This window comes from Anastrepha ludens, chromosome X (assembly GCF_028408465.1).
Source record: "Anastrepha ludens isolate Willacy chromosome X, idAnaLude1.1, whole genome shotgun sequence".
NCBI lineage: Eukaryota > Metazoa > Arthropoda > Insecta > Diptera > Tephritidae > Anastrepha > Anastrepha ludens.
In genome coordinates this window covers 11,979,080-12,006,412 of record NC_071503.1, presented here as the reverse complement: position 1 = coordinate 12,006,412, position 27,333 = coordinate 11,979,080, and the positions used below count along the sequence as shown (strand labels likewise).

Below are 27,333 nucleotides of genomic sequence, written 5' to 3'. Positions count from 1 at the left end.
TTACATGTAAAGCAGAGAGCGTTCGACAACAGTTTCTTAAAAATATGAATGAAAAATGCAAACTGGTTAAATAATAAATAATTTGTTGTTGTACTTGCTTCGTGTCACACATACTTGTTGTCGGCTTTTGAATGATGAAAATCAAAAATTTTAGATATTAGCGACAAGCACCCGACACGCACACATATAAGCCTGCTGGACAAGCATGCTGGAGCGTCACCAGAGGCCATTTCTGATTTGATTGTGCTTTTATTCAAACATGAGGACGATCTTTTTCTAGAGGATATTTGGTGTTTTTCTGAAGTGACGAGTTCAGAAATTTTTGTTTCGGCAAATTAATATAATTTAAATCTTTGATATATAATCTTTAGTAAGCGACTTCTAAGAACTTTGTTAAATGGTGTGTAATACTATAACGTGTTTTTTTTACTGGATTAAAGAACAGGGCTCGCTTTTCTTTATTGCCGATTTTGTTTGGTTTATCACGTCGGAGTGGATGGGTCGAAGTTAATACTTTTTACATACATTCTAAAAGTACTTCTATTTTTTTGATATCAACTAAAAAAACTTGTATGGAAGTATAATATACAGTGGTCGCACAATTATTCGTACACTCGCAGTTTATAAACAGATACACCTGATACTTTGCACGATTAAACAAAAGAAAACACTTTTAATATATACGTAAAAAATAACATTTAAGGAACAAAAACTTCCAAATTCATTTGTGGAATTAAATAACTTAAGGTAAAAACAAAATAAGGTTTAATTTTATACAAAAATATTCGTACGTAGTCATAAAAAATATTTTATTAAAAAGAAATAGGTAAAACAAGTATTCAATACTTTGCTGGGAAAAACTTTAGTATAATGAACATATATCGCTTTGAAACAAATGGTTAAAAGGGGGTGATAGAGGGGTGTATCACCATCTGAAAACTGAAAACTGCACCCTCCGCAGGCTTATAGTTTTTAAGTAATTTAATGTTAAAGTTCTGTAATTTAGCGAAAAGTTGGTGTTGCCACACACCTGAAATAAAGACTAAGTTCGTATGCAGAGATGTGCAGTGGAGGGTTGATTGTAAAATTGCAGTATTTTTGCTCTAATTTAAAATTGAGAAATATTTTCGAAAATAAAAACAGACATTTCATTCAAACTTAAAAACAATGATACTAAGCGTATCACAAAAAATAATAAAGTAATTAAAAGCCAAAACGGGTCCTCATGTCTTTTATAAACAGATTTTCTCTACAAAAATTCGATTATCACGTCTGCAAAACAAATTGGGTGGCCGCAGTTGTCTTTATTACAAAACTCGTTTCCTTTCAAAAAAATAACGGCTGGAATTTAGAACAATGCCTATTTTGGAATTTCTGGCGGCAAAACTTTCCTTTACTACCACGATATATTTGAATGGGGGGCGGAGAGGGAGAGGGCGTGGCACCACCCACCACGCCCATTAGAAAGAGCAAGGTTACACCATTATAACTGTGAAAGTCCCAACCTCCTAGTGTCCCTATAGAACTCCCAGGAGATGTTTAAAAATTAGGTTTTTTCCGACCGCATTTGCAGTTTGTACTGAAATACAGTTGAAGAGAAGAGTATACAGCAGTCGTCAACCCAGCAAGCATTTAACTTAGGTTTTATATTTCATAGCACTTATGAAAACGTTGTTTTATCGTAAAAGTTATGAGTGCCGATGGCGAAAATTTAGGTCAAAAAATGTTCGATTTTGCATTATTTCACTATTTATAAAATGTTTTTTTTTGTAAGAATATTTGTTTTTGTAATATACATGTATATTTGAAATCAAAAAAGCGCCGCAGGCCAAAATTTGGACAAAAAATCGCGCGATTTTTATTCCAAATTTTCAGTATTTGTAAAAATATTTGTTTTTGTAATATATACAATATGTATATTTGAAATAAAAAAAAAGCGCCGCAGGCGAAAATTTGGACTAAAAATCGCGCGATTTTTATTCCAAATTTTCAGTATTTGTAAAAATATTTGTTTTTGTAATATATATGTATATTTGAAATGAAAAAAGCGCCGCAGGCGAAAATTTGGACTAAAAATCGCGCGATTTTTATTCCAAATTTTCAGTATTTGTAAAAATATTTGTTTTTGTAATATATATGTATATTTGAAATGAAAAAAGCGCCGCAGGCGAAAATTTGGACTAAAAATCGCGCGATTTTTATTCCAAATTTTCAGTATTTGTAAAAATATTTGTTTTTGTAATATATATTGTATGTATATTTGAAATCAAAAAAAGCGCCGCAGGCGAAAATTTGGACTAAAAATCGCGCGATTTTTATTCCAAATTTTCAGTATTTGTAAAAATATTTTTTTTTGTAATATATATGTATATTTGAAATAAAAAAAGCGCCCCTATAAATAATAAAAATAATAGTGAAAGAATTGTTCCCTTTTGCTTGACTGGGTTTTTCTTATTTCGCTTTGTTCTTCTCTCTCTCATCGTTCGTTTGACAGTTCGCTCCTCAAATTTATTCTGCACGGTATTACAAACGGTTAGAAGAACATTTGTAATAATAGAATTTTAATAGAATTTGGACTATTATTTAGTAAAAATAGCTTTAAATCGAATCTTAATGTAATAAAGAATCTTTATAAGTGATTTTGTTACTTTTCTGTGTTTGTATTTAAGTGAAATAAGCCTCTGTAATGGGGCATTTTTTCAAGCTTATGAAAAAAAGATTCATTTTTAACGTTAAATATTGCTATTAATTCTTAATTTTAATTTATAAAAAGAATATAAATCAAAAGGCTGATATAGTGACTACATTTGCGTGTTATAATTTTTAAACTTGGTGGAGATGTTAGTGAGGTGTTAAGGAACACTCTTTATAACTTTAAATTAATCGGGAAATAATAATTTTTTAATTATTTACATTCAAAATGCCCTTGGGAACATCAGTATAATTTGCCACATTACACTCTATATTTTTTAACATTTCACTATAAATCACCAAATATAGACTCACACGCGTGTTTTTACCGATTTTTATGCTAATATTCTAATTATATCTATTAAAATTAAATGCAAATACATTTGCCTATGCAATCACATTCCAATTTTAGAAGAAGATTGGAATGCCAACAGTATGGTGTTGCCGGATGCCTGCAAATGAAAACAAAAAATAAGTACTTGAGTTTAGTGTTAATGATGGGAATGGGGGTTATTGTGCCTGCTTACTACATACACGCATATGACGTTTTAATTTTGGGTTCAATGGTTTTAACACGGAAAGGAGTTTTACGCAAAAATACTGTGCATTGCGTAGCCGGAGTTGGACTGATGAGGGTTATTTTTTTGAAGCGCGGCCGAAGGCCGCCCACGCGAAAAGGAGTTATACGCAAAAATACTGTGGATTGCGTAGCCGGAGTTGGACTGATGAGGGTTATTTTTTTGAAGTGCGGCCGAAGGCCGCCCACGCGAAAAGGAGTTCTACGCAAAAATACTGTGGATTGCGTAGCCGGAGTTGGACTGATGAGGGTTATTTTTTTGAAGTGCGGCCGAAGGCCGCCCACGCGAAAAGAAGTTCTACGCAAAAATACTGTGGATTGCGTAGCCGGAGTTGGACTGATGAGGGTTATTTTTTTGAAGTGCGGCCGAAGGCCGCCCACGCGAAAAGGAGTTCTACGCAAAAATACTGTGGATTGCGTAGCCGGAGTTGGACTGATGAGGGTTATTTTTTTGAAATGCGGCCGAAGGCCGCCCACGCGAAAAGGAGTTCTACGCAAAAATACTGTGGATTGCGTAGCCGGAGTTGGACTGATGAGGGTTATTTTTTTGAAATGCGGCCGAAGGCCGCCCACGCGAAAAGGAGTTCTACGCAAAAATTCTGTGGATTGCGTAGTCGGAGTTGGACTGATGAGGGTTATTTTTTTGAAGCGCGGCCGAAGGCCGCCCACGCGAAAAGGAGTTCTACGCAAAAATACTGTGGATTGCGTAGCCGGAGTTGGACTGATGAGGGTTATTTTTTTGAAATGCGGCCGAAGGCCGCCCACGCGAAAAGGAGTTCTACGCAAAAATACTGTGGATTGCGTAGCCGGAGTTGGACTGATGAGGGTTATTTTTTTGAAGCGCGGCCGAAGGCCGCCCACGCGAAAAGGAGTTCTACGCAAAAATACTGTGGATTGCGTAGCCGGAGTTGGACTGATGAGGGTTATTTTTTTGAAGCGCGGCCGAAGGCCGCCCACGCGAAAAGAAGTTCTACGCAAAAATACTGTGGATTGCGTAGCCGGAGTTGGACTGATGAGGGTTATTTTTTTGAAGCGCGACCGAAAGCCCCCCACGCGAAAAGAAGTTCTACGCAAAAATACTGTGGATTGCGTAGCCGGAGTTGGACTGATGAGGGTTATTTTTTTGAAGCGCGGCCGAAGGCCGCCTACGCGATAAAGAGTTCCACGCAAAAATACTGTGTTAATTAATTTAATTTAATTTTAATTACTTTATTATTTTTTGTGATACGCTTAATATCATTGTTTTTAAGTTTAAATGAGTTGTATGTTTTTATTTTCAAATTTATTTCTCAACTTTAAATTACAGCAAAAAATACTGCAGTTTTACAATGAACCTTCCACTGAACATCCCTGCGTGCGAACTTCGTTTTCATTTCAGGTGTATGGCAACACCACCTTTTCGCTAAATTATAGAACTTTAACATTAAATTACTTAAAAACTATAAGCCTCCGGCAGGTTCTGTTTTCAGTTTTAAGATGGGGATACACCCCTCTATCACCCCCTTTTTACCGTTTTTTTCAAAGCGATAGGCATTATACTAAATTCTAGCCAAAATAACCCTCATCAGTCCAACTCCGGCTACGCAATCCACAGTATTTTTGCGTAGAACTCCTCTTCGCATGGGCGGCCTTCGGCCGCACTTCAAAAAAATAACCCTCATCAGTCCAACTCCGGCTACGCAATACACAGTATTTTTGCGTAGAACTTCTTTCCGTGTTAAAACCATTGAACCCAAAATTAAAACGTCGTATTCGTGTATGTAGCAAGGAGGCACAATAACCCCCATCCCCATCATTAACACTAAACTCAGAATCAGAATCATGTTTTATTTTAAGTATATGAATATACAGGAAATAAGAACAGCACGAGCTCAAGACCATCAGCTGGTTTTACAATAAACTAGGATTAATTACAATATTTGGTAGTCTTATATTTAAAATAAGGAATATATGTGTAATACAAGTAAATAAAATATTTCTAAGTATAGGTATATTAAATTAAATGAGCTATGTTACACAGTTCAAGAAAGTTAGATATAGTATTTACATTTGACAATGTTGTATTAACTAGAAGTTGTGAAGGGAGAGCTGTGCCAAAAATCCTTCGCCTGGTATTGGTAAACTGGGTGCATTCGTCTAGGATATGCTTTACTGATGTTCTAGATGACCCACAAAAACAGCAGGATGCATCTCCAGAGTTTAACAAGTAACTGTGAGTTATCTGCGTGTGACCTAAACGAAGTCGTGAGAACAACAAAATGTCTGTATGTTTAGATTCCGGTGGATAGGTAGGCATTGCCCTGAAGGGATTAATTGTCGCGTAATGATGAAAGTACTCATTCCATTTCAATAGAGCCTTGTTATGTAAGTACTGCTTTATTAGACGTTTTAAGTCGGCTTTTTCCAGAGCGTCAAAATGCAGAGCCGGTTCCTTATGAACACTTTTCGCGACATAATCAGCGAACTCATTGCCTTTAATTCCGCAGTGACCTGGTATCCACATCAATTTAATTTTGTTTGTTTGCTTGACAAGTAAATCTCGAACATGAGTTACTACAGCACTGTTATTGTTAAAATTTCTTACGGCATCGATGGCAGATTGACTGTCGGTACAAATGCAAAATTTACCTTTCTTTTTGGAGGCTATTAGAGCGGCTTGATATATAGCAAAGATCTCACTACTAAATGTCGAGCAGTGATTGTGCAGCAAACCTTTTCTCAGAACTTGTAGATCCTCAGATATAACCGCGAAAGAGGTTGAGAAGTTAGTTTTAGAGCCATCGGTAAATATGAATTTGAAAGATTTTTGATTTAATTCTCGTTTGTGCAGAAGGAATATTTGTCGGTAGATAAGACCACAAGTGTTTTCCTTTCGATAATCTTGAAAGCAATTAACAAATGACGAGTTCGAAAGAAGCCACGGTGGGCACTTACTGCGGATTTGACGAGTAGGTCTAAAATGGATACTCATTTTTCTGGCCCAGACAACCACATGATATAACGCCGACAGCCTCTTTGGAAAACATTTTCTATTTTCTGCATTGATTGTGATTTTATAGAGGTGATCATTATTGCAGGATAACACTTTGTATATAAGGCCAGCAGTCATATATTCCACCCGCTCACTTAAACTAGGAAGTCCGGATTCAGAAAGATATTACAAATAGGAGTAGTGGGGAAGGCACGTAGGCTTCTACGCACAGCAGCATGATATGGAGCACACAGAAGGTTTAAGGGGTTATACGCAGTTATGAAGCAAATAAAAGACGGGTTGTCAAGGATTTATCCTGAAGAAACTTCAGAATATTTTAATTTGAAAATTTTTGGCGGTTATAAAAGCATCCTTCAAGAACGTAACAAAATTTTTTATTTATGAAAATGTTGATTATAGAGCGCGCTGCAGGCGATTTCTGGAACCTCCTTTAAAAAAAGACGATTTACGGTGTACATCGTAACTCAGGATTGGATTATCTGAAATCCAAAAACCAAACAAATTTTGTTAATATATTAGATTATCTAGTAATTAATCGTTCGGCTAATCAAAATAGTGAATTTTCACAAAATGGCAGCTTTTAAAAGAAATGATTTCGATTTTTACGTTAAAATTTGGCCGTAAATTGATTATAAAATGGAAAATAAGTATCAGATTTACAAAAGGAACGATTAATTACTAGAAAATGTATCTTTAAAGATTGAGTTAAAACGGTTGACCGATCAAACAAGCCGTTATCGAGATATCGTGTACACCGACTTGAAAAATGCCGTTTTGAAAAAAACACGTTTAAAGTTTCAATACCTACCTTAAAACGTGCCGAGGCATCTCTACATATTTAGGTATAACTCCGAAAGTATTGCTTAGATCTACTTCAAATTTCGTGCGTATACTTTTGAATATATGTACATTACAAAAATGCAATAAAAAAATCGACTTTTTTGAAAGTCATAACTGCGTATAACCCCTTAAGTTGCTTTTGGCACAGCTTCCATAAATTGGTAAAGCCTAGTCAATTACAGATAAAAGTAGTGATCTAACAATGTAACAAAGTGTAGAAGTATGTACAAAGGATTTTTTTGATGAAAAGTATTTTACAATGCTAAGACGATTAATTAATTTATTTCTAATGTAATTGCAATGAAATTTAAAAGTGTATTTACAGTCAAAGAAAATTCCTAATATTTTTAAATGGCTAACGTTACTTATAGGTATATTATGGTGACTTAGTTTTACACCCGAACAGCACTTCTTCCGACAAATACAGTGCTGGACTTAAGTATAGGCACAATCCGCTTTATAAAAAGAACTGCTGTTTTATTTGTATTCAGAAAAACGATATATTTATTTTGTAGGTATATTATAGGTGTAGAGTTTATACATTAAAAAATAGCTATGAAAACTAAATACATTTTCTTTGCAAATATAGTTTAAAAATAAAAAAAATTAAATTAATTCGATATTTTACTGGACAAAAGTATAGGCACAACTACTTAAACGATAACCAAAATGCGTTGAAATTTTAATTTAATATTTTGTTGGTAACCCTTTCTGTTTTATGACGGCCTTAAGTCTATTTGGCATTGAGTGGACAAGTTTTTTTGTTATATTTTCGCCAATATTAAGCCACTCTTCCATTAAAGCTGCTTTTAGCTCAACCTTATTTGAAATTGTGCGTTTTCGAATTCTTCTCTCCAATTCCTCCCACAAATGTTCTATCGGATTTAAGTCTGGTGACTGCGGAGGGTGTGGTAAGACGTGTGAAACGTTATAAGCGAGCCACATCTTGACGTCATGGGCTGTATGCTCCGGGTCGTTGTCATGTTGAAATGTGAACGACCCGGGTAAGTTCAGTTTTTCAGCGCTTTTCTTCACATTTTCCTTTAAGATGTTTAAGTAAACTGTCTTGTCCATAATCTCATTAATGAAAACAAGCTCTCCCACACCCGCAGAAGACATACAGCCCCATACCAACATCCCCCCACCACCATACTTAACCGTTGGCAAAAGATTTCGAGATTCCATTGCAGTGTTACGTTTTCGCCATACCCTTGTGTGTCCATCAGGCCGGAAAATGTTGAACTTGCTTTCATCAGAAAACAATACCTGATCCCAGAAATCGCTTGGCTTGTTTTCAAACTCTTTGGCATACTCCAATCGCTTCTTCTGATTGATGACAGATGTCAAGGGCTTTCGTCTAGCCACACGAGAGTTATAACCAGCCTCATGCAACACTCTTTGTACAGTTTTAAAGTGCACATCTTTGCCAATTTCTGCCTTTACCTCTGCAGCAACCTGTGAAGATGTTATTTTTGGATCACGTTTCACTTTTCGTATGACCTGAGCACGTTCTCTCTCTGTTAATTTGCGCGGACGACCGCAGCGACTTGCATTTTCAAAGTTTGTTTCACCTTTGAAGCGATTTACAATGGTCCGTATGGTAAAACGACTACGATCCATAAATTCACCGATCTCTGCAAAAGATTTTCCTTGGCTATGCAAGTGTAAAATGATTTTACGCTCCGATACTGTTGTTTCAGTTTTTTTTGGGCTCATTATAAAGAGTTTACAAACAAAATAATTATTTACAAAAATATTATCAACTTTTCGCTTGTTTGAATCAATAAAAAATAATAACGGTACACATAGGAATGTGCTGAATATAAAAGTGTTGCCAGATAATTGAAACAGATACTGAAACAGACGCGCACAAAAAATTATGCAAGTAGTTGTGCCTATACTTTTGTCCAGTAAAATATCGGATTAATTTTAATTTTTTTATTTTTGAACTTTATTTCCAAAGAAAATGTATTTAGTTTTCATATCTATTTTTTAATGTATAAACTCTACACCTATAATATACCTACAAAATAAATATATCGTTTTTCTGAATACAAATAAAACTGCAGTTCTTTTTATAAAGCGGATTGTGCTATACTTAAGTCCAGCACTGTATGTAGGATATTGGATTTTTCGCATGATATAATCGCTCCAGATTCGAGCGACCATACAGCAATGTCCTCAAGGATTTTGTTAAAGATGGTTCTAACCGACACTAAATTATCGAGTTTAGTAAGTATTAAAACATCATCCGCGTAAATACAATGTCCAATATTGTGCTTATCTATGATTTTACCTATTTCGTCAAACGCGATAACAAATAAAACTACCGAAAGAGGCGAACCTTGAGGAATCCCGTTTTCTAAGTTGTATCTGTCGGAAAAAGAGCCGTTTATCTTAACCATAAATCTTCGGTTTGTTAGGAAGCTTCTTACAAAGTTGTTTGTTTTAGGACCAACCACCCATTTCCTTAGTTGCCTTAGAACAATGTTTATCCCGATGCGATCGAAGGCTTTTTCGAAGTCAAGGGAAAGTGCTGTAATATGTTTCTTATTATGGCCTCTGGTGACGCTCCGGCATGCTTGTCCAGCAGGCTTATATGTGTGCGTGTCGGGTGCTTGGCGCTAATATCTAAAATTTTTGATTTTCATCATTCAAAAGCCGACAACAAGTATGTGTGACACGAAGCAAGTACGAGTGTCACCCGACACGCACACATATAAGCCTGCTGGAGCGTCACCAGAGGCCATTAGACAGGGCACATGAAGAGAAATGGTCGAAAGATAAAAGTGCATCGACAGTGCTATGTCCTTTTTTAAAGGCAACCTGACTGGGATTTATAAATTTATGTTTGGACGCGAACCACATTAGTCGGTTAGCAACTATTTTCTCTAAAATCTTGCTGGCGCATGGCCATAAGGAAATCGGGCGAAAGTTGGACGGCTTATCTGCTGATTTGTTATGCTTAGGAATAGGTGATATACAAGCAAATTTCCAACTTTGAGGTATGATACCAGAAGTGAAAATCGAGTTGTATAGTTTTAAAAACTTAGTCTTAATATAATCAGGTAGATTTTTAAGCATGGAGTAACTAATGCGGTGATAACCAGGAGTGGAGCCTCTGGCCTGGTTAACAAAATGATCAAACTCTTGGATGGGTATGGGATTGTCAATCTCTCTTGCAGAGCGAGTGAGATTTTGTGGTGCACAATATATTTCATTTAAAATTCTGGAATTTTGTACAACAAAGTCGTGAGAAAAATTTGTGTTATCTGAGTACTCAGACCAATGTTTGGCGAAAGAATTTCCAATTTCTTTGGGGCAAGAAATGAGCTTGTTATTTATTACAAGTTGTGGGACAGTAAAATTGCTATAAGACCCCGGCAGCTTTTTGATACTTTTCCATATTTGTTTTGGAGAGGACGACGGATTGATATTGCTAGAGATGCTAATAAAGCATTCTTTTTTTGCCCTTTTTGCAAAAAATTTAAACTTCGCATTTGCTGCCTTATATAACATAAGGTTTTAGTTGGAGCGTATGCGTTTAAAATTATACCATGCATTTTGCTTTATTGTACGTAACTCGGCAAGATCCTTGCTCCACAAGGGACACATTTTTTTTGAAAGTAGGGACGGGATTGAGGAATGGATGACGTAGCTGCGCTGAGGATAATCTTTTTAATAGAACTAGCTTCCTTATTGATATTACTACTAAAAGGGTGGATTTGACTTTGTTCGTGGCACTGAAACCTGTATTTTGCCCAATCTGCTTTATCGGTTTTAAATCTTGGTATGTGGCCGGTCTTACTTCTCCTTTCACAATTTAAGTGGAAAACAATTGGATAGTGGTCACTACCAGAGAGACTATCTAGAATTTTCCAAGAAAGGAGTGAGTAAATGCTAGTGGAGGATATCGTAACATCAACATGCGTGAATGAATTATGTGTGGAAAAGTGTGTCGGGGATTTATCGTTTAAGACAATTAAATCTTGAGTGAAAATTAGATCTGCAATTGCTTAACCCCTCTTGTTTTGTATGGGAGAGCCCCAAAGTGGACTCCAGGCATTAACATCTCCACAAAGAATAAGTGGATGAGGTAGTGAAGTCAAAATTGATTTAAACTCGCCAATATCGAAATCTTTACCAGGTGGAAAATAAACAGATATCACCGTTAAGGTTATATTGGTCTTAATTTCAAAAGCAATAATGTTAAAATTTGTTTGAATAGCGATTCTTTTTTAATAAGGATACCAGTCCCGTGTTTAATCGTGTTACTTGTGTTATGGAAATAGGCAGTGTAAGGCGAAGGAGGAGAGGGATTAATGGAAACTGCAAGGTGGGTTTCTTGTAAAGCTACAAGATCGGGTTTAAAATCTGAGAGAAGTAGAAGAAGCTCATGGTAATTGTTAAAAAAGCCGTTTATATTCCATTGCAAGAAAGTTAACATAGTGATTGGTAAGAAATGAAATTATAGAGAGAATTATTTGTAACTGGAAATTTACTATTTTGAGCATCATTCATCAGAAGAATTTGCCATATTAGATAACTGAGAAAGAGAAAGAACTCTACTCATAGATGGAAGTGGTGAGAATGTACAATTAATGAAGCTTTTGTCAGTTATAGATTTGGCATTCTTAAGAGAACAACTAGAACTACAATGATCTATATCCGACTGGGCGGCGGTGTCATTACTGCTTTTTGAATTTGCAAGAGAAGCATTCTCTTCTTTATGTTGTTGATTAGCTAAGTTGTTGCTTGTATAGAGAGATGTTTGATTATTATTATTATTATTTCTTTATTAGTTATATATAACTTTTTACATTTATAATTCATTTTACATTATTATTTTACATGATATAAAATTCCAAATTCATTTAATTTATATTTAATTTTATAAAATCCACTACAAGTTTTCTAAAGTGAAGCAAATTATTTTCATTTTTTATTACATCTGGTAAAGTGTTGAATAATTTTAAGCCATTATACATTATTGAATTCTGAGTGCTTCTCTTATTAAATCTTCCTAATCTGAAGTCATTTGCTCTTCTCAAATTATAGGGTTGAATATCTCTGACATAGACGAGCTCTTCTTGTAGGTACTCAGGAAACATACTGTGCTTTACATTGAACACAAAAACTAGGACTCTTAACGCCAAACTTTGCTTTACATTCAACCACATTAACATTTGTAACATAGAAGACGTTGATGTGTATATATTGCACTTGATTATTACACGCATTGCTTTATTTTGCAAAACTTGAAGTCTTTTTTTAATATCATTATTGCACACAGTAATCAAAATGTGACAATATGATTGTGTTAAAAATCATTACTGCATTATCAAAACTCAGTCATTTTCTAATTCTGCTCAAAAATCCCACCTTTTTACTAATTTTATTGCATATATAGCCAGCATGTTCATTGAAATTTAATTGTTTGTCGATTATGACTCCTAAGTATTTTATTGTGCTAACTTCACCTAAGCTTTCACAACCAATTTGTAATCACATATTTTCATTCGAGTTGAGAATCATGAATTTAGTTTTATCGGTATTTAGCTTTAATTTATTCATGCACAGCCATATTTCTAGATTTTTCAAGTCCTCTTGTACCATGTTATGGATATCACTTAGATTTTTATCAGCTATGTATAGCAAGGTGTCATCAGCAAACAAAGCAATATTACACCACTTGAACACCGTATTTATTTCATTGATATATAGCAAAAAGAGATCCACTCCTAACGTTGAACCTTGAGGCACTCCAATATCTACATGTTCCTCTTGAGAAGTAAATTCCATAATTTTTGTTTGCTGCGATCTTCCACAAAGATAGGATTCAAACCATTTCTTTTCAACACCTCTGACTCCATAGCCTTCCAATTTCTGAATAAGGATACCGCGATTAATTGTCTCAAAAGCTCTTTTAAAATCAAGGAATATCGCAAGTACTTTGTCTCCAACATCAACCCTCTTTTTCCATTCGTGAATTATCCAAATTAAGGCCGTCTCACAAGAATGACCCTTTCTAAAACCAGATTGCTGCCGAATTATAATATTATTGTCTTGTACGAATTTTGTGAGCTGATTACTAACCACCTTTTCAATTACTTTTTCTAAAGTTGGCAACATATTTATTGGTCTATATTCTACAGCTGTTTTTGGATTTGACACTTTTGGAACTGGAATCACTATTGATTTTTTTAAAGTTTTCGGGAATGAACCTTCGGTCATCGACTTATTTACTACATGCAGAATTTCATTTCCAAGATTATCGATATTTTCCAATAATATTTTTGCACTGAGGCCAAACAAGTCTTTTTTTCTGTTCATTCTTTTGAGGATATCTTTTAAATTTCTAAACATTAGCAGTTCGAAACGAAAATTGTTTTCAGCAGGACAAATGTTTGACAAATATGGTACATTTACAATAGATCTATTTAACTCCATTACACTATCGACGAAAAACTTATTTAAATAGTTCACACTCTGATCTTTTTCTATTACATCATTTATAACCAGACTATGTATGTCAATGCGATTGTCCCCTAAAACTAGACTTTTTATTGCACGCCACAGTCCCTTTTGATCACCACCATTCGAGGCTATTTTATATTGCACATATTTATTTTTCGTACTATTAATTTGGTGCTTATACTTATTTCTAATTGATTTATAGTTATTCCAGTCTTCAATATTATTTGTTATCACAGCTTTGTTAAAAGAATTAACTTTTTTTAATTTCAAATTTTTCAATTCCAGGTTATACCATGGAGCATAGTTTGTAAAATTTCTTAGTGTTTTGCTTTCAGTCATAGCATCAAATATTTTCTTTATTTTTCTTTCAAAAAATTTTGTATAAGTATCAATACTAGTGCCGTAATCAATATAATCACTTATATTCCATAAACGTTCAAAAATATCTTTTTTATACTGACAGTATTTAATAATCTTTGTTTCATTTTGCCTTTCTTTGTAATTGTTGACTAGAATACTAATAGTTTCGTGATCAGATATCTTATTATCTTTATCTATTTTCACTTTGACAAAATCACAATTTGTAATCACATAATCTATTAGCGTCTGGGTAGTATCTGTGATTCTTGTTGGCTCACACACTACTTGTTCAAAGAACCTATCGTTTAATAAGTTGTTAATTTTGGTTCTATTTGATGATTCCTTTAAATAGTCAATATTCATATCACCAGCAAATATAACATTGTCCGTTGAGTCAATCATGGTGTCCATCCAATTTTCAAGTTTATTAATAAATAGACAAACAGAGCAACTTGGTGACCTATATACTACTACAAACACCACTGAAGCATTATTAAACCACACTTTTACAGCAACCAACCACATAACATAATCTACATAAAAAGCATCTATTTCATCAAATTGTATTGCACTTTTAATATAAATTATTGCACCTCCAGTATGTCTTGAATTAGATTGACATTGCACAATATTATAGTCTTTTAAATAGAATTCAGAGCTTTCAATACTCTTTGTTATATGTGTATCCGATAGTAGGAGCATATGAACATCATTGTTAGTTACTAATTCTTCGATTTCCACAAAATTATTTAGTAGTCCTTGTATATTCAAGTATTTGCACCGGATGAAGGGGGCTGGTTGCTAATATAATTTCTCTTTTTCAATATTGATCTTTCTTTTAAAGAGTTCACAACTATGGTCAAAAGCGTTATGATTTTCACTTAAATTTAAGCCGTATTTTTGGTTGGCCGAGGAACAGTTGATGCATTTCGGTATATCATTCAATTTCGAACACCCGCTGGATTTATGCTCCTCACCACAATGCGAGCATGCTTGAGTACGCTTACATTCCGTAGACTTATGGTTGAAGCCCAAGCAATTGTAGCATCTTCTTACAAAGAATGATTCTAGTACTCTATATTTTCCCCAATCAACTCTTAATGTTCCCCATTCCAATATTTTTTTATATGCGTTTACTTGCACTTCAAAAATTGCATTGTATTTCACTATCTTATTTTTATCTTTAGTTTCGTATATCACCTTAAAAGAAATTTCCTCATTTTCTAAAAAGCTATTCTTATCTTTTATTTTTTGCATTAAGCTTTCGCCACTGATCGTTGGAGACTTTTGGATTTGGAGAGTTATTTAATTTAGTATTCTGTGATTTAATGTAGTTGTTGTCTTTGTTTGTTATTGTTTTAGAAGTAGAGGTACTTTGTGCAATATGAGCACGAGAGGTTTCTGCTGATGAAAATGCAGTACTTTGAGAGTTTGTTTGTTTGTTATTCGATGATTGTAAGTGGTTTATTTCTTTGTTTAATGTTGTTTTTGGAGTAGAGGTATTTTGGATCGTAGTGACATTTGGAGTTTCTGTTACTGAAAGGACAGCGGCGTAGGATGGTAAAGAATTAAGTGGGGGTAAAGTAATTTGTGTACGATAAATATTTCTAGCCTCCATCATGGAGCATTTATTTTTTGTTTTTATAGTTATGATGTCTTTAGCTTGTTTAAATTTTTTGCATTCATTTGAGGATGAAGGATGTTGTTCCGAACAGTTTGCACACATAATACGAGTGCAATCGTCTGGTTGATGGGGGGGTAGTGCGCACCCAACACATATTGGTTGATTCTTGCACCATTTCGTGGTGTGACCAAGCAGTTGACACAGTTTGCACCGCATGGGATTAGGAATGTACTCCCTAACTTTTACAGAATGCCATGACACTGGGAGTTAGTTTTCCATTGAACATTTTATTGAATTTATAAATAGAAGTTACACCTTGGCTGCTGAGTTCGTTCACAATATCTTCATCAGATACTTTATTAAGATAAGGGGCATAGATTGTCCCCTTGGTGATGTTGAGTGAAGAATGAAATGAAAATGTGACACGACACACCCCTTGTAATTGCGTGGTAGACAAAAATTTTTGTGCTGTTTTCTTGTCCTTTACCAGTAGCAGAAGGTTACCATCTCTGAGTTCGGAGATCGATATTACCTCTTTACTGATAAGTTGAATTGCCTTATGAACGGCAAAACATGAATAGTCCTACATTTTTTTATTTTCATCACTGCAGGATAATACCAGAAACTTAGGATCTGCCACAGTAACACTTGGTAATTCAGGGAAAAGGCTAAGTGATGAACCATTACTTAATTTCTTTTTCTTGCGTGGGGGAAAGTTTAAGATTCCTCGCAGTGAAAAGGTGAGAAAGGTCGGTGAGGTAGTTGTTCACTTTTGAACACAGGCCATCGATGTCATTGCCCGACGCAATTATCGTACAGTCGTCGGCGTATGAGACCAGGGAAACTCCCGCTGGTGGTTGGGGGAGCTTCGAGATGTAGAAGTTGAACAGCAACAGAGAAAGGACACAACCCTGCGGTACACCTTACTTTATCTTCCTCTGCTTTGATGTTTGATCTCGAAAAGTCACTGAGGAGTGACGACCGCTCAGATTGTTTGCGGACCATTTATTCAGCCCTGGCGGGAGTGTCGACTGATAAATATCATCTAGTAGCGTGGAATGGCTGACTGTGTCGAAATCCATCTTCAGGTCCATCGCTACTAGGACGGTCCTCTCGCAGGGGCGATTTTGGTTAAGCCCACGGTTTATTTGGGCGTTTATGGCGGTGAGTGCAGTGGTGGTGCTATGCACTCGTCGGAATCCGTGCTGATGTAGGGCTGGGGCCCGGTGTTTCGTGAAGAGTGGGAGTAGGAGGGCTTCAAGTGTCTTCACTACTGGGGAAAGGAGAGTTATCGGACGATAAGATTCCCCTTGGTTGGCGACGCTAGGATCTGTCAGCCAGAGGATGCAGTATAAAAAGCCGGCTAAAATAGCTCGTGCATCTCTTCGGGTCCGACGAATTACAACCGTTGAAGGTGAAGGCCAGCTTGTCGTTGTGCTTCGTCCGGTTCGACAGGGACCTAACGGTGGATCAGACCTTACTCACCCCAAAGGCGAGGTTACAGGTCTTCAAGTGCTCGGTCGCGCCACGGGGCGGTTGCGGGTGCAGAGCTCTGCAGTAGTCAGTTGTCCACTCACGGGTGGTGCGCAGGCCGGAATTTCTCCGAAAATGGCACCAGCCATTGCAAGAATTGCACTTGACTGATGCCAGATTCCGAGGTATTATGGCCTGACACACGGAACAGACTGTGCGGGGAACCAATAGCTGCTGGTTTGTCCCGGCACTGATTATGGTGCAGGAGGGAAGCGGATGGGTCAAGTCGGGGGAGTTATGTTGCCGAGGTATAGGCTCCTTACCGTAGAGGTATTGGTTGTGGTGGCGGTTGGTAGTGCCGGCCTTTCAGGGGAGTAGTAGCCGTGGAGGCATCAGATGCCTGCTGGCGGGAGCAACACGTGGCCACAAACCGTGTGGACCATTCCCTATGTGTCTGAAGGCCTGGGCAGATCTTAAGATCCGTTGCACTTGTTGCACCTAACCGAGGTGGAGTTTGGATGGAGCCGTTTATGGCAAACGCAGCAATAGGATACCTGTGATTCGGGGTTGGTTTCAATACCAGCCCTAAGGAGAAGTATTTGGAGCACACGTGCTGCGTAGGATTGCTCCTGTGACAATTGATTGGGGGCGGAGTACGGTTCACTAGACACTGCTAGTATACTGGGGCGGCAGCCCTTGGTCGGGAAAGATCCGAGTCATTCTGGTAACGGAGAACCAGTTGTCATGGGAATGTTTTTGTTGGTGGTAGTTTCTATGTCCCAACTATATATTCCATCATCCTTGGTAATTACCTACATTACAGCCCTGCTGCACAAATTTATCAAACATTTTCGATGTTGTTGCCAATCGTCGGATTTCGATCCTCTTTCATTAGCATTTATCAACAACTTACAATGGATACTTATGTGGTTCAAACACATCCTAGGGTTATCCAGGTCCACGTTTTGGTCTATATCTCGAGACCTTAGTTACGGAGGGGCATTAAAAATACTCTATACTATAGCAATCATCAACAGCTCCCATTTGCTACCCATATTGTACGAACACATCCTTAAGTTATCGGGGTCCACATTTTGGCCGATATCTCGAGTTATAAGATTACCAAGGAAATGTAACTCCTTTTTATATATATAGATAACAATTCATTGGATTTGACAATAGTATATTATTTCCGGATGCCTTCAAATGAAAATAAAAATGGAAAGGAGTTCTACGCAAAACTACTGTGGATACCGTAGCCGGAGTTGGACTGATGTGTTTTGAAGCGCGGCCAAAGGCCGCCCACGTGGATAAATGTTCTATGCAAAAGTTCTACAAATTTACAAAAACCTTTAATATCATCTTTTTTTAAGGTTCTGTTTTTATTCCAAATTTCCTTCTGCGGCGTTTTGTTTTTTTTGTTGTTGTATGTTTATATTTTCAAAAAAGCTTCTCAATTCCAAGCTAAAGCAAAAAATACTGCAGATTTACAATTAGCCTTCCTTTGGTGTTATTTGAAGTGTCTGGCAACCCCAACTTTTCACTAAATTATACAGCTTTAACAATAAATTACTTAAAACTATACGCCTCCGGAGGGTGCGGTTTTCAGTTTTAAGAGATACAACTTTTTTTTTTCAAAGCGAGTTACATGATACTTAAGTAATGATGTAATTTCCTGGGCCTACCTTTATATGAGCTAGACACAGACGACCGGCGCTTTACTCTGCACTGACAGGGTTAAGTATACTGCTACAACAACAACAACAAAGGTAGGCCCAGGAAACTTGCTGTTTCGACAGGTTGGGTCCAGAGGGAGAGGGGGGTTTTTTGTTTTGGTATGCGGACGCTGGAGGTGTTATCTTCTAAAGATACGTATGAACCGACTCATACCAATGCCCGATTCACATTCGATATTCCAAGGCTCTTTTGAACTGAGTTCGTAGTGCCTACAGACTAAACCACCCCATCGCCTCGCTGATCTGCTTTTTTCCCCTCGGTATTATCAGTTAAGATATTCCTTCGAGGGGGCAGGATATGTTTATTCACTCAATTGTCTGCGTTCGTTGTCATCATGTCTCAGCCTTCGCATAATTGTTGAGGCTACGTTACAACCATAATTCCACGTTTCTTCAGATTCTAGCATATATTGTACTAGGCTAGTAGCTGTCATGCTCTCGCCGATATTTGAGCGCCACGTGCTTCGTTCCCCCTCAAATCTAGAGCACTCCAACAGGGCATGCTCAGGCGTTTCGTGTTTTCTTGACAGTATAGGCAAAATAGAGAGTCTGTGTGCTTGTATTTGTACAAATACTGCCTGAAACAGCCATGCCCAGTTAAGGGGTTATACGCAGTTATGAAGCAAATAAAAGACGGGTTGTCAAGGATTTATCCTGAAGAAACTTCAGAATATTTTAATTTGAAAATTTTTGGCGGTTATAAAAGCATCCTTCAAGAACGTAACAAAATTTTTTATTTATGAAAATGTTGATTATAGAGCGCGCTGCAGGCGATTTCTGGAACCTCCTTTAAAAAAAAGACGATTTACGGTGTACATCGTAACTCTGGATTGGATTATCTGAAATCAAAAAACCAAACAAATTTTGTTAATATATTAGATTATCTAGTAATTAATCGTTCGGCTAATCAAAATAGTGAATTTTCGCAAAATGACAGCTTTTAAAAGAAATGATTTCGATTTTTACGTTAAAATTTGGCCGTAAATTGATTATAAAATGGAAAATAAGTATCAGATTTACAAAAGGAATGATTAATTACTAGAAAATGTATCTCTAAAGATTGAGTTAAAACGGTTGACCGATCAAACAAGCCGTTATCGAGATATCGTGTACACCGACTTGAAAAATGCCGTTTTGAAAAAAATACGTTTAAAGTTTCAATACCTACCTTAAAACGTGCCGAGGCATCTCTACATATTTAGGTATAACTCCGAAAGTATTGCTTAGATCTACTTCAAATTTCGTGCGTATACTTTTGAATATATGTACATTACAAAAATGCAATAAAAAAAATCGATTTTTTTGAAAGTCATAACTGCGTATAACCCCTTAAAAACATAAAGGTAACGCTTCCATATGTTCTCCGGATCCATTTCTGTGTGTCGGAAATCATATTGAAAGTGGTTCTTCCCTTCCCACTTTCGTTCCATTTGGTCTGCCAGTTTCGCAGAGCGGTATCATCGATCCTCTGTAGGGCGTCCCTCAGTGAGGCTTTGTCACCAGATACCCGCGCGTTTTTTGCATGCTGGTATTTTTGTTTCATGCATTTTGCCTTTATATCGAGGGGGACTCTGCCTGCTATTACCCCTGCTGCTTCGTCAGATATGGCCCTATAGCTTCTAATGATTCTGACATTGCATAATCTGTACACCCGTTTAGCCGGTCTCAAATAGCTGGGATATTTCACTACGTTGCCCCACACTTCCACAGCGTAAAACAGGATCGAGCTGCAGACGCTTGCAAACAATGCTCTCATTTGTTGCCTTGGTCCACCCACATTGGGCATCAGTCGCGATAAAGCCGCGCAGGATTTTGCAGCTTAGGAGCTTGCGTATTCCAGATGCTTTTTAAAATTCAGCTTTCTGTCGATCATTACCCCGAAATATTTTATGGTATCTGTTGATGTTATATTGTGACCACCAACTTTTATATTAATGTTTTCAACTTTTCGCCTAGAACTTATGAGAACCAGTTCGGTATTATGGTCTGCTAGTCTTAGCCCAGACTATTGTAACCATTACTTGATTTTATTAATAGTGTCATCTACCCTTCCTGAGACCTCTTTTAGTGTGTTCCCTGTGCAACGTGTAGCACTCCATCATACATGATATTCCACAGAGCCGGGCCTAGTACAGAGCCTTGAGGAACTCTTCCAGTTACCTTATAGCTTTTTGGGCCTACGTATGTATCATACCATAGTGTTGTGTTATCAAAGTATGAAGCAATTAGCTTTATCAGATACTTCTGCACATTCATACTCCGAAGTGCCAACAGTATTTGGTCCCATTTATCCGTATTGAACGCATTTTTAACGTCCAGAGTCACGACTGCGCAATATTTTTTGGTTCCTCCTAGCCATATTCTACCAGAGATAGCAGTTTTTGCTATTTCGCATACTTCTACTATTGCATCTACTGCACTGCGATGCTTTCTGAAACCGTATTGACGAGCTGACAGACCTGTATGTCATTCTGAGTACTCCTCTAGTCGATTACATATTATTGCTTCTAGCACTTTGCCAGCGGTGTCCAGCATACAGAGCGGCTTGTATGATGAAGGATCTTCTGGAGGTTTTCCAGGCATCGGCAATAGAACTAGTCGCTGTTGTTTCCATTTTACAGGAAAAACTCTGCTTTTAATGCATGTTGTGTACATGTTTCGAAAAACTTTTGGTCTCACTTGCAGTGCTTTTTTCAGCACGGCGTTAGGGATTCCATCAATGCCCGGAGCTTTTTGCAGTTTAATTCTTTTCCAGGCCAGTTCTAGTTCGTCGAGGTCTACTTCGTCGCATCTCTTTGTGTTCGACGAAGTGCAACCATTGAAGGTGATATCCACCTTGTCGTTGTGCTTCGTCAAGTTCGACTGGGATCTTACGGTGGACCAGAGCTTACTCACACCAGAGGTGAAGTTGCAGGTCTTCAAATGTTCTTCCTATTTAGCCCGCTTATGTTCGATTACCAGATACCGGATATCCAAATTGAGATCCTTTATGCGAGAATCCCCGGGATGGCCCTGGCGTAGTGGGTTCCGCTCGTTTGCTAGAACAGTTGATTTAGCTGGGAATTTGGGACGTATGAAGGGACCCTTTAAGCAGGTATGAAGAGAGCCGCAGCAGCTGTGACCACTTTGCGGAATACGCGTTCGCCTGTGCGCACATCGGTGGGAATGTGGATGGCGACGAAAGTGGCGGCGGTGAATTCCGCGAAGCCGACCCAATTAGCTTTTTTTGAAGTTAATGTATTACCGATAGTCCGCGGAAACAAAGTCGGCAGATTTCTCGATCGAGATGATAATGGGAAAGCGGTCTCGATGCAAGCTATGCTGTCGCCGGTTTATGCTATTTATCAGACCAGCGCAGAGTGGTCCCGCTGCGTAGGAAGAGCGGTCATAGGAACTTTTGGCGTGATAAATGACTTTTTAGTACGTTTTTAAGTTGATAAATGTTTTTATTTGTTAAAAAAACATTAAGACATATAAAAAGTAATATATATATAATAAGAATATATATAAGATATAATAATAATAATATATAATAAAGTAATATATAATTAATATAAAAAGTCAATGGAAAATTAGGTACACACATTTTTTACATAAAATTTTTTTGTTCCGTTTAAGGTTTTGCATAAATCTTAAATTATAAACAGTAATAGAAAAAAACATTAAATTCCGAAAGGATGAGTTAACTTATTCTTATTGTTGAGGAATGCGAAATAGGGATATGGCAACCCTGATGTAAAATGTCAAAAAGGAATATATTGGAGAAGACAGCCTGGCGCGTTGCGGAGGTCGATCGTAATAAGTCGAATTAATAAACCACTTTTTTTTGAATTGTATTTGTAACTAATTTGAATTGTATTTGTAACTATTTTGAAGTAATAAACGTTTAGAGAGTATAATAGGCGGATTATACCACGCATCACAACAGGTGGCGACGAGGAAATTGGTCTCATAACCTACAAAACTGCAAAGTAGGAACATAAGCAAAAATGGCAGAACAAGAGGAACTTATGAAACTGTTGCAGATGCAAAGCAAATTACTGGAGCAATTGACTCAAAGATCAAAGCAGCCAGTAGAAAATTCAAAGGAACAGTTGATGGAGTCATTGGCAAAAAGCATAGCAGAATTTTGCTATGATGCCACAAACGCACTCACATTCGACACGTGGTATGCACGTCACGAAGACGTTTTCTTGGTCGATGGCAAAGATTTGGACGAAGCATCACGTGTTCGCCTCTTAATGAGGAAGCTAAATCCAATTGCGTATAACAAGAAGAAACAATCTCCAAGCTGGGAGAAATGTTCGGTGCAAATGAATCGCTCTTCAGTATAAGATACAAATGTTTGCAAATTAGTAAGAATCAACAGGAAGACCTGGTATCGTATGCAGCCAGGGTCAATGCTCAATGTGAAAAATTTAGACTGTCGGAACTTTCGGCAGATCAATTCAAATGCCTCATCTATGTATTTTGTTTGCAAGCGCACACAGAAGCCGACATTCGTATAAAAATATTGGCAAAGCTAGAAGAAGATTCACAGCAAACATTAAACTCTCTGGTGAGCCATGCGAAAAAATTCATCAATCTTAAGAAAGATACAGCAATGGTGGAAGAGACAAAAGCCGTAATAACCAACGCAATACATGCAAATACACGCCAAAGCAAGAACGATGCAACTAATAATAGCAAAACAAATAAAGCGAAGATTCCAAAAACACCCTGTTGGAATTGCGGAGACATGCACTATGCAAAATATTGTACATATCACAATCAAAAGTGTAACAAGTGCAACAAATACGGTCATAAGGAGGGGTACTGTAATTCATACAGCGCCAGTAAAAGCAAAAGCACAAAACCTCAGCGACACAAGCAACAACAAACGAGCAACAAAGGTCACAACAGTTGCTTACAAGTAAATTCAATAACGCTTGTTAATCGACGCAAATACACAACAGTAAGCATAAAGCCGATAGAAACCGCAACATCATCGTTTCCGTCGTGTGATGTCAGAATGCAGGTGGACACCGCCTCGGACGTCTCGCTAATCGGAAAGTCCACATGGATACAAATGGGTCAACCGGGAATACGGTTGGAGAACAAATACGTTACCAGCGCATCAAAAGATAAGATTCAACTACTAGCCGAATTTTCTTGTGAAGCTAGGCTAAACGAGGAAGTACAATACTGTAATTTATTCGTAACAAATATTGATTCTTTGAACATCTTAGGAGTTGACTGGTGTGACATTTTCCATATTTGGGAAAAGCCTCTCAATCTCATTTGTAACAACATCATATCGGTTCAAGATCAACAATCTACTATTTTGAAGCATATACAGCAAGACTATGCGGACATATTCAAGCCAGATCTGGAAAGTTGTAGCACAGTTACATCAGCATTGCATCTAAAGCCGGATGTTAAACCAATTTTTCGCGCAAAAAGGCCAGTAGCATATTCCATGCTACCGTACATTGAAAAAGAACTAAATAGATTACATCAATTAGGGGTTATCACCCCTGTAGAATTTTCTGAATGGGCAGCGCCTATCGTAGCAGTGAAGAAACCGTCTGGCAAGGTTCGGATCTGTGGCGATTATTCATCAGGGCTAAACGCATGGTTAGAGCCGCATCAATATCCGCTGCACACGCCAGAAGAAATTTACGCAAAGGTCGCGGGAAGTCATTGCTTTACCGTAATAGACCTATCAGACGCGTATCTACAGATACCCGTCACAGCAGAGTCAGCCAAGCTGCTCACCATTAACACGCATATGGGTCTGTTTACGTTCAATCGACTCGCACCAGGTATCAAAAGCGCTCCAGGAGCGTTCCAACCAACAAATCATGGACACCATATTGGCAGGCATAGATGACACCGTCGCTTACATAGATGACATCATTATAGGCGGTGCAACCTTTGAGAAACATGTCGAAAACCTTCATAAAGTGGCGCAACAGCTACAGAAGTATAAATTTCGGGTCCAGTTCGACAAATGCAAATTTTTTGCTGCACAGGTAAAATATTTGGGGAACATTTTAAGCAAAACAGGTATAAAACCTGACCCCACCAAAATAAGCCAGATTCTAGCACTACCAGAACCAAAAAATGTGTCAGAAGTCCGAGCATTTCTGGGCAGTGTAAACTATTATGGAAAATTCATCGCAGAAATGTCCAAAATCAGAGCACCTTTGGACAAATTGCTTCATAAAAATGAAAAGTTTAATTGGAACGCTGATTGCCAAAAAGCCTTCCAGCAATTCAAACGCATTTTAAATTCAGATTTAATGCTTACGCATTATAACCCCAATTTACCATTGAAAGTGGCAGCAGACGCCTCCAATAGAGGAATCGGTGCGTTTATTTGTCACGTTTTTCCGGACGGATCAGAGAAGGTTATACAACACGCCTCAAAAGTTTTAACGGATGCAGAGCAAAAGTACTCGCAAATTGAAAAGGAAGCTTTAGCATTAGTTTTTGCGCTAAAGAAGTTCCACAGATTTATTTTTGGACGTAAGTTCACATTGTGCACGGATCATAAGCCGCTAATCGCAATATTTGGTAAAAATAAGGGCATCCCAACGTACGCAGCAAATAGGCTTCAGCGATGGGCACTAATATTGATGATGTACGACTTCAATATCCAATACATTAAAACAACAGCATTTGGATGTGTAGACATGCTTTCGCGCCTTATAGCCAATCACACAAAGCAAGACGAAGACATGGTGATAGCTTGTACGCAAATGGAAGAAGAAATGAACACGATTATTGAAGACCAATGTGAAAAACTTCCGGTGAGTTTTGAAATGATAAGAAAAGCTACAAAGCAATGTTCAACGGCCCAAGCTGTCATAAACGCATTATCAAATGGATGGAAGCAAGAAATAATACCAGAATTACAGCCATTTTATGCACGGAAAGATGCACTCAGCGTGATTCAAGAGTGCCTAATGTTTCATGAACGCATAGGGATTCCGAAGAAATTACAACCACGAATTCTACGTCAACTACACAGAGGACATCCAGGTAGAGAACGCATGAAATTGTTAGCAAGGAGTTACGTGTATTGGCCTGGTGTGGACGAAGATATAGTCTCGTATTCACGAAATTGTCAACTTTGTGCATCAACAGCAAAAATGCCTGTAAAACATACACTACGATCATGGCCGTTAGCAACAAAACCAATGGAACGGTTACACATTGATATAGCAGGACCATGCAATGGGTTTTATTACTTCGTAATCGTAGATGCATTCTCAAAATGGCCTGAAATTTTTCAAATAGAGAATATCACAACGCAAACAATCATTAGCAAGCTAAATGAAACGCTTTCACGTTACGGAGATTGTGACACACTGGTCTCCGATAACGGCACACAGTTTACGAGCGGAGCGTTCGAACAATTCGTAACATCGCGGGGTATTCAACGCATAAGGACATCGCCTTATCATCCCCAGTCCAATGGACAAGCGGAACGGTTCGTAGATACACTGAAAAGAGCATTAAAAAAATTAAAAATGGAAGGAACGGATTCAGAAAACTTGCAAACATTTTTGCAAACGTATAGATCCACACCAAATCCGAATGTGGTAGAACGTAAATCTCCGGCAGAAGCCTTCCTTAACCGGAAAATCAAAACAACGTTAGACTTAACTAAGCCACAAACAACGGAAATCAAACAACGAAATTTAAAGCAAGAAAAGCAGTTTAATGTCAAACACGGAGCAAAATCTAAAGAATTTTCGAATGGAAGCCTTGTAAACGTTAAATGGCATCAAGGCAATGATACGTTTTGGGTTCCTGGCGTTATCATAGAACGGATTGGTTCTGTGAACTACAATGTCAGAATTGAAGTAAAGGGCAACTCAAAACTGATTAGATCACATGCAAATAAAATGGTACAACGGTATGGAAACCATACTGGCAATCGCGATGTGACTAAATATTTATGCGACGTTTTTGATCTCACAGAACTACCACGGTTCAATGAAGAAAATCAACCCGTACTACAGCCAGAAACTGTTGAAGTGGCTCCCCTAGTGGAAACCACCTCATCTGGTTCTAATGCACATGCAGAAACAAATAGAGGAACATCAACGAGTCGCAGGATTCGTAGACCACCAGCATATTTGAATGAGTATGATACTTCCTAACAAAGAGAGGTGTTGAGGAATGCGAAATAGGGATATGGCAACCCTGATGTAAAATGTCAAAAAGGAATATATTGGAGAAGACAGCCTGGCGCGTTGCGGAGGTCGATCGTAATAAGTCGAATTAATAAACCACTTTTTTTTGAATTGTATTTGTAACTAATTTGAATTGTATTTGTAACTATTTTGAAGTAATAAACGTTTAGAGAGTATAATAGGCGGATTATACCACGCATCACAACACTTATTTATGAAAATAATAAAATATTCACTTTCCAAAAAGTTAATGTACTTAGAAATACAAAACTTTTAACTCAGTAAATCTAACACTTCTCTTGACATCATAGATTTCTTTTTACATGGTAATTTTCGTAGACTAGATATAAATGGATCGGAATTGAGAAGAAGCCTGT

General features: G+C 37.4%; 2 protein-coding genes across 3 annotated transcripts in view; both read left to right on the top strand.

Annotated features, from left to right (window-relative positions):
* The first annotated feature begins 249 nt into the window (after positions 1–249).
* The window catches only part of LOC128869678 (uncharacterized), a 63,820-nt gene continuing 36,736 nt past the window's right edge, over positions 250–27,333 (top strand). The window contains exons 1-2 of one of the 2 annotated variants that reach the window (XM_054112280.1): positions 250–370; positions 441–747. The gene's annotated coding sequence lies outside the window, so the exon portion shown is untranslated. Of the gene's footprint in view, positions 748–27,333 lie in introns of both variants that reach the window. The other variant, XM_054112281.1, reaches the window with a different exon arrangement.
* LOC128869747 (uncharacterized protein K02A2.6-like) lies at positions 24,938–26,923 on the top strand. Its single transcript, XM_054112350.1, has one exon. The coding sequence runs from the start codon at positions 24,938–24,940 to the stop codon at positions 26,921–26,923; it is 1,986 nt and encodes a 661-aa protein (XP_053968325.1).

Bases quoted from the DNA above. Each gene is read 5' to 3' on its own strand.
- LOC128869747 (XM_054112350.1), top strand. From the start codon at position 24,938: ATGTCCAAAATCAGAGCACCTTTGGACAAATTGCTTCATAAAAATGAA.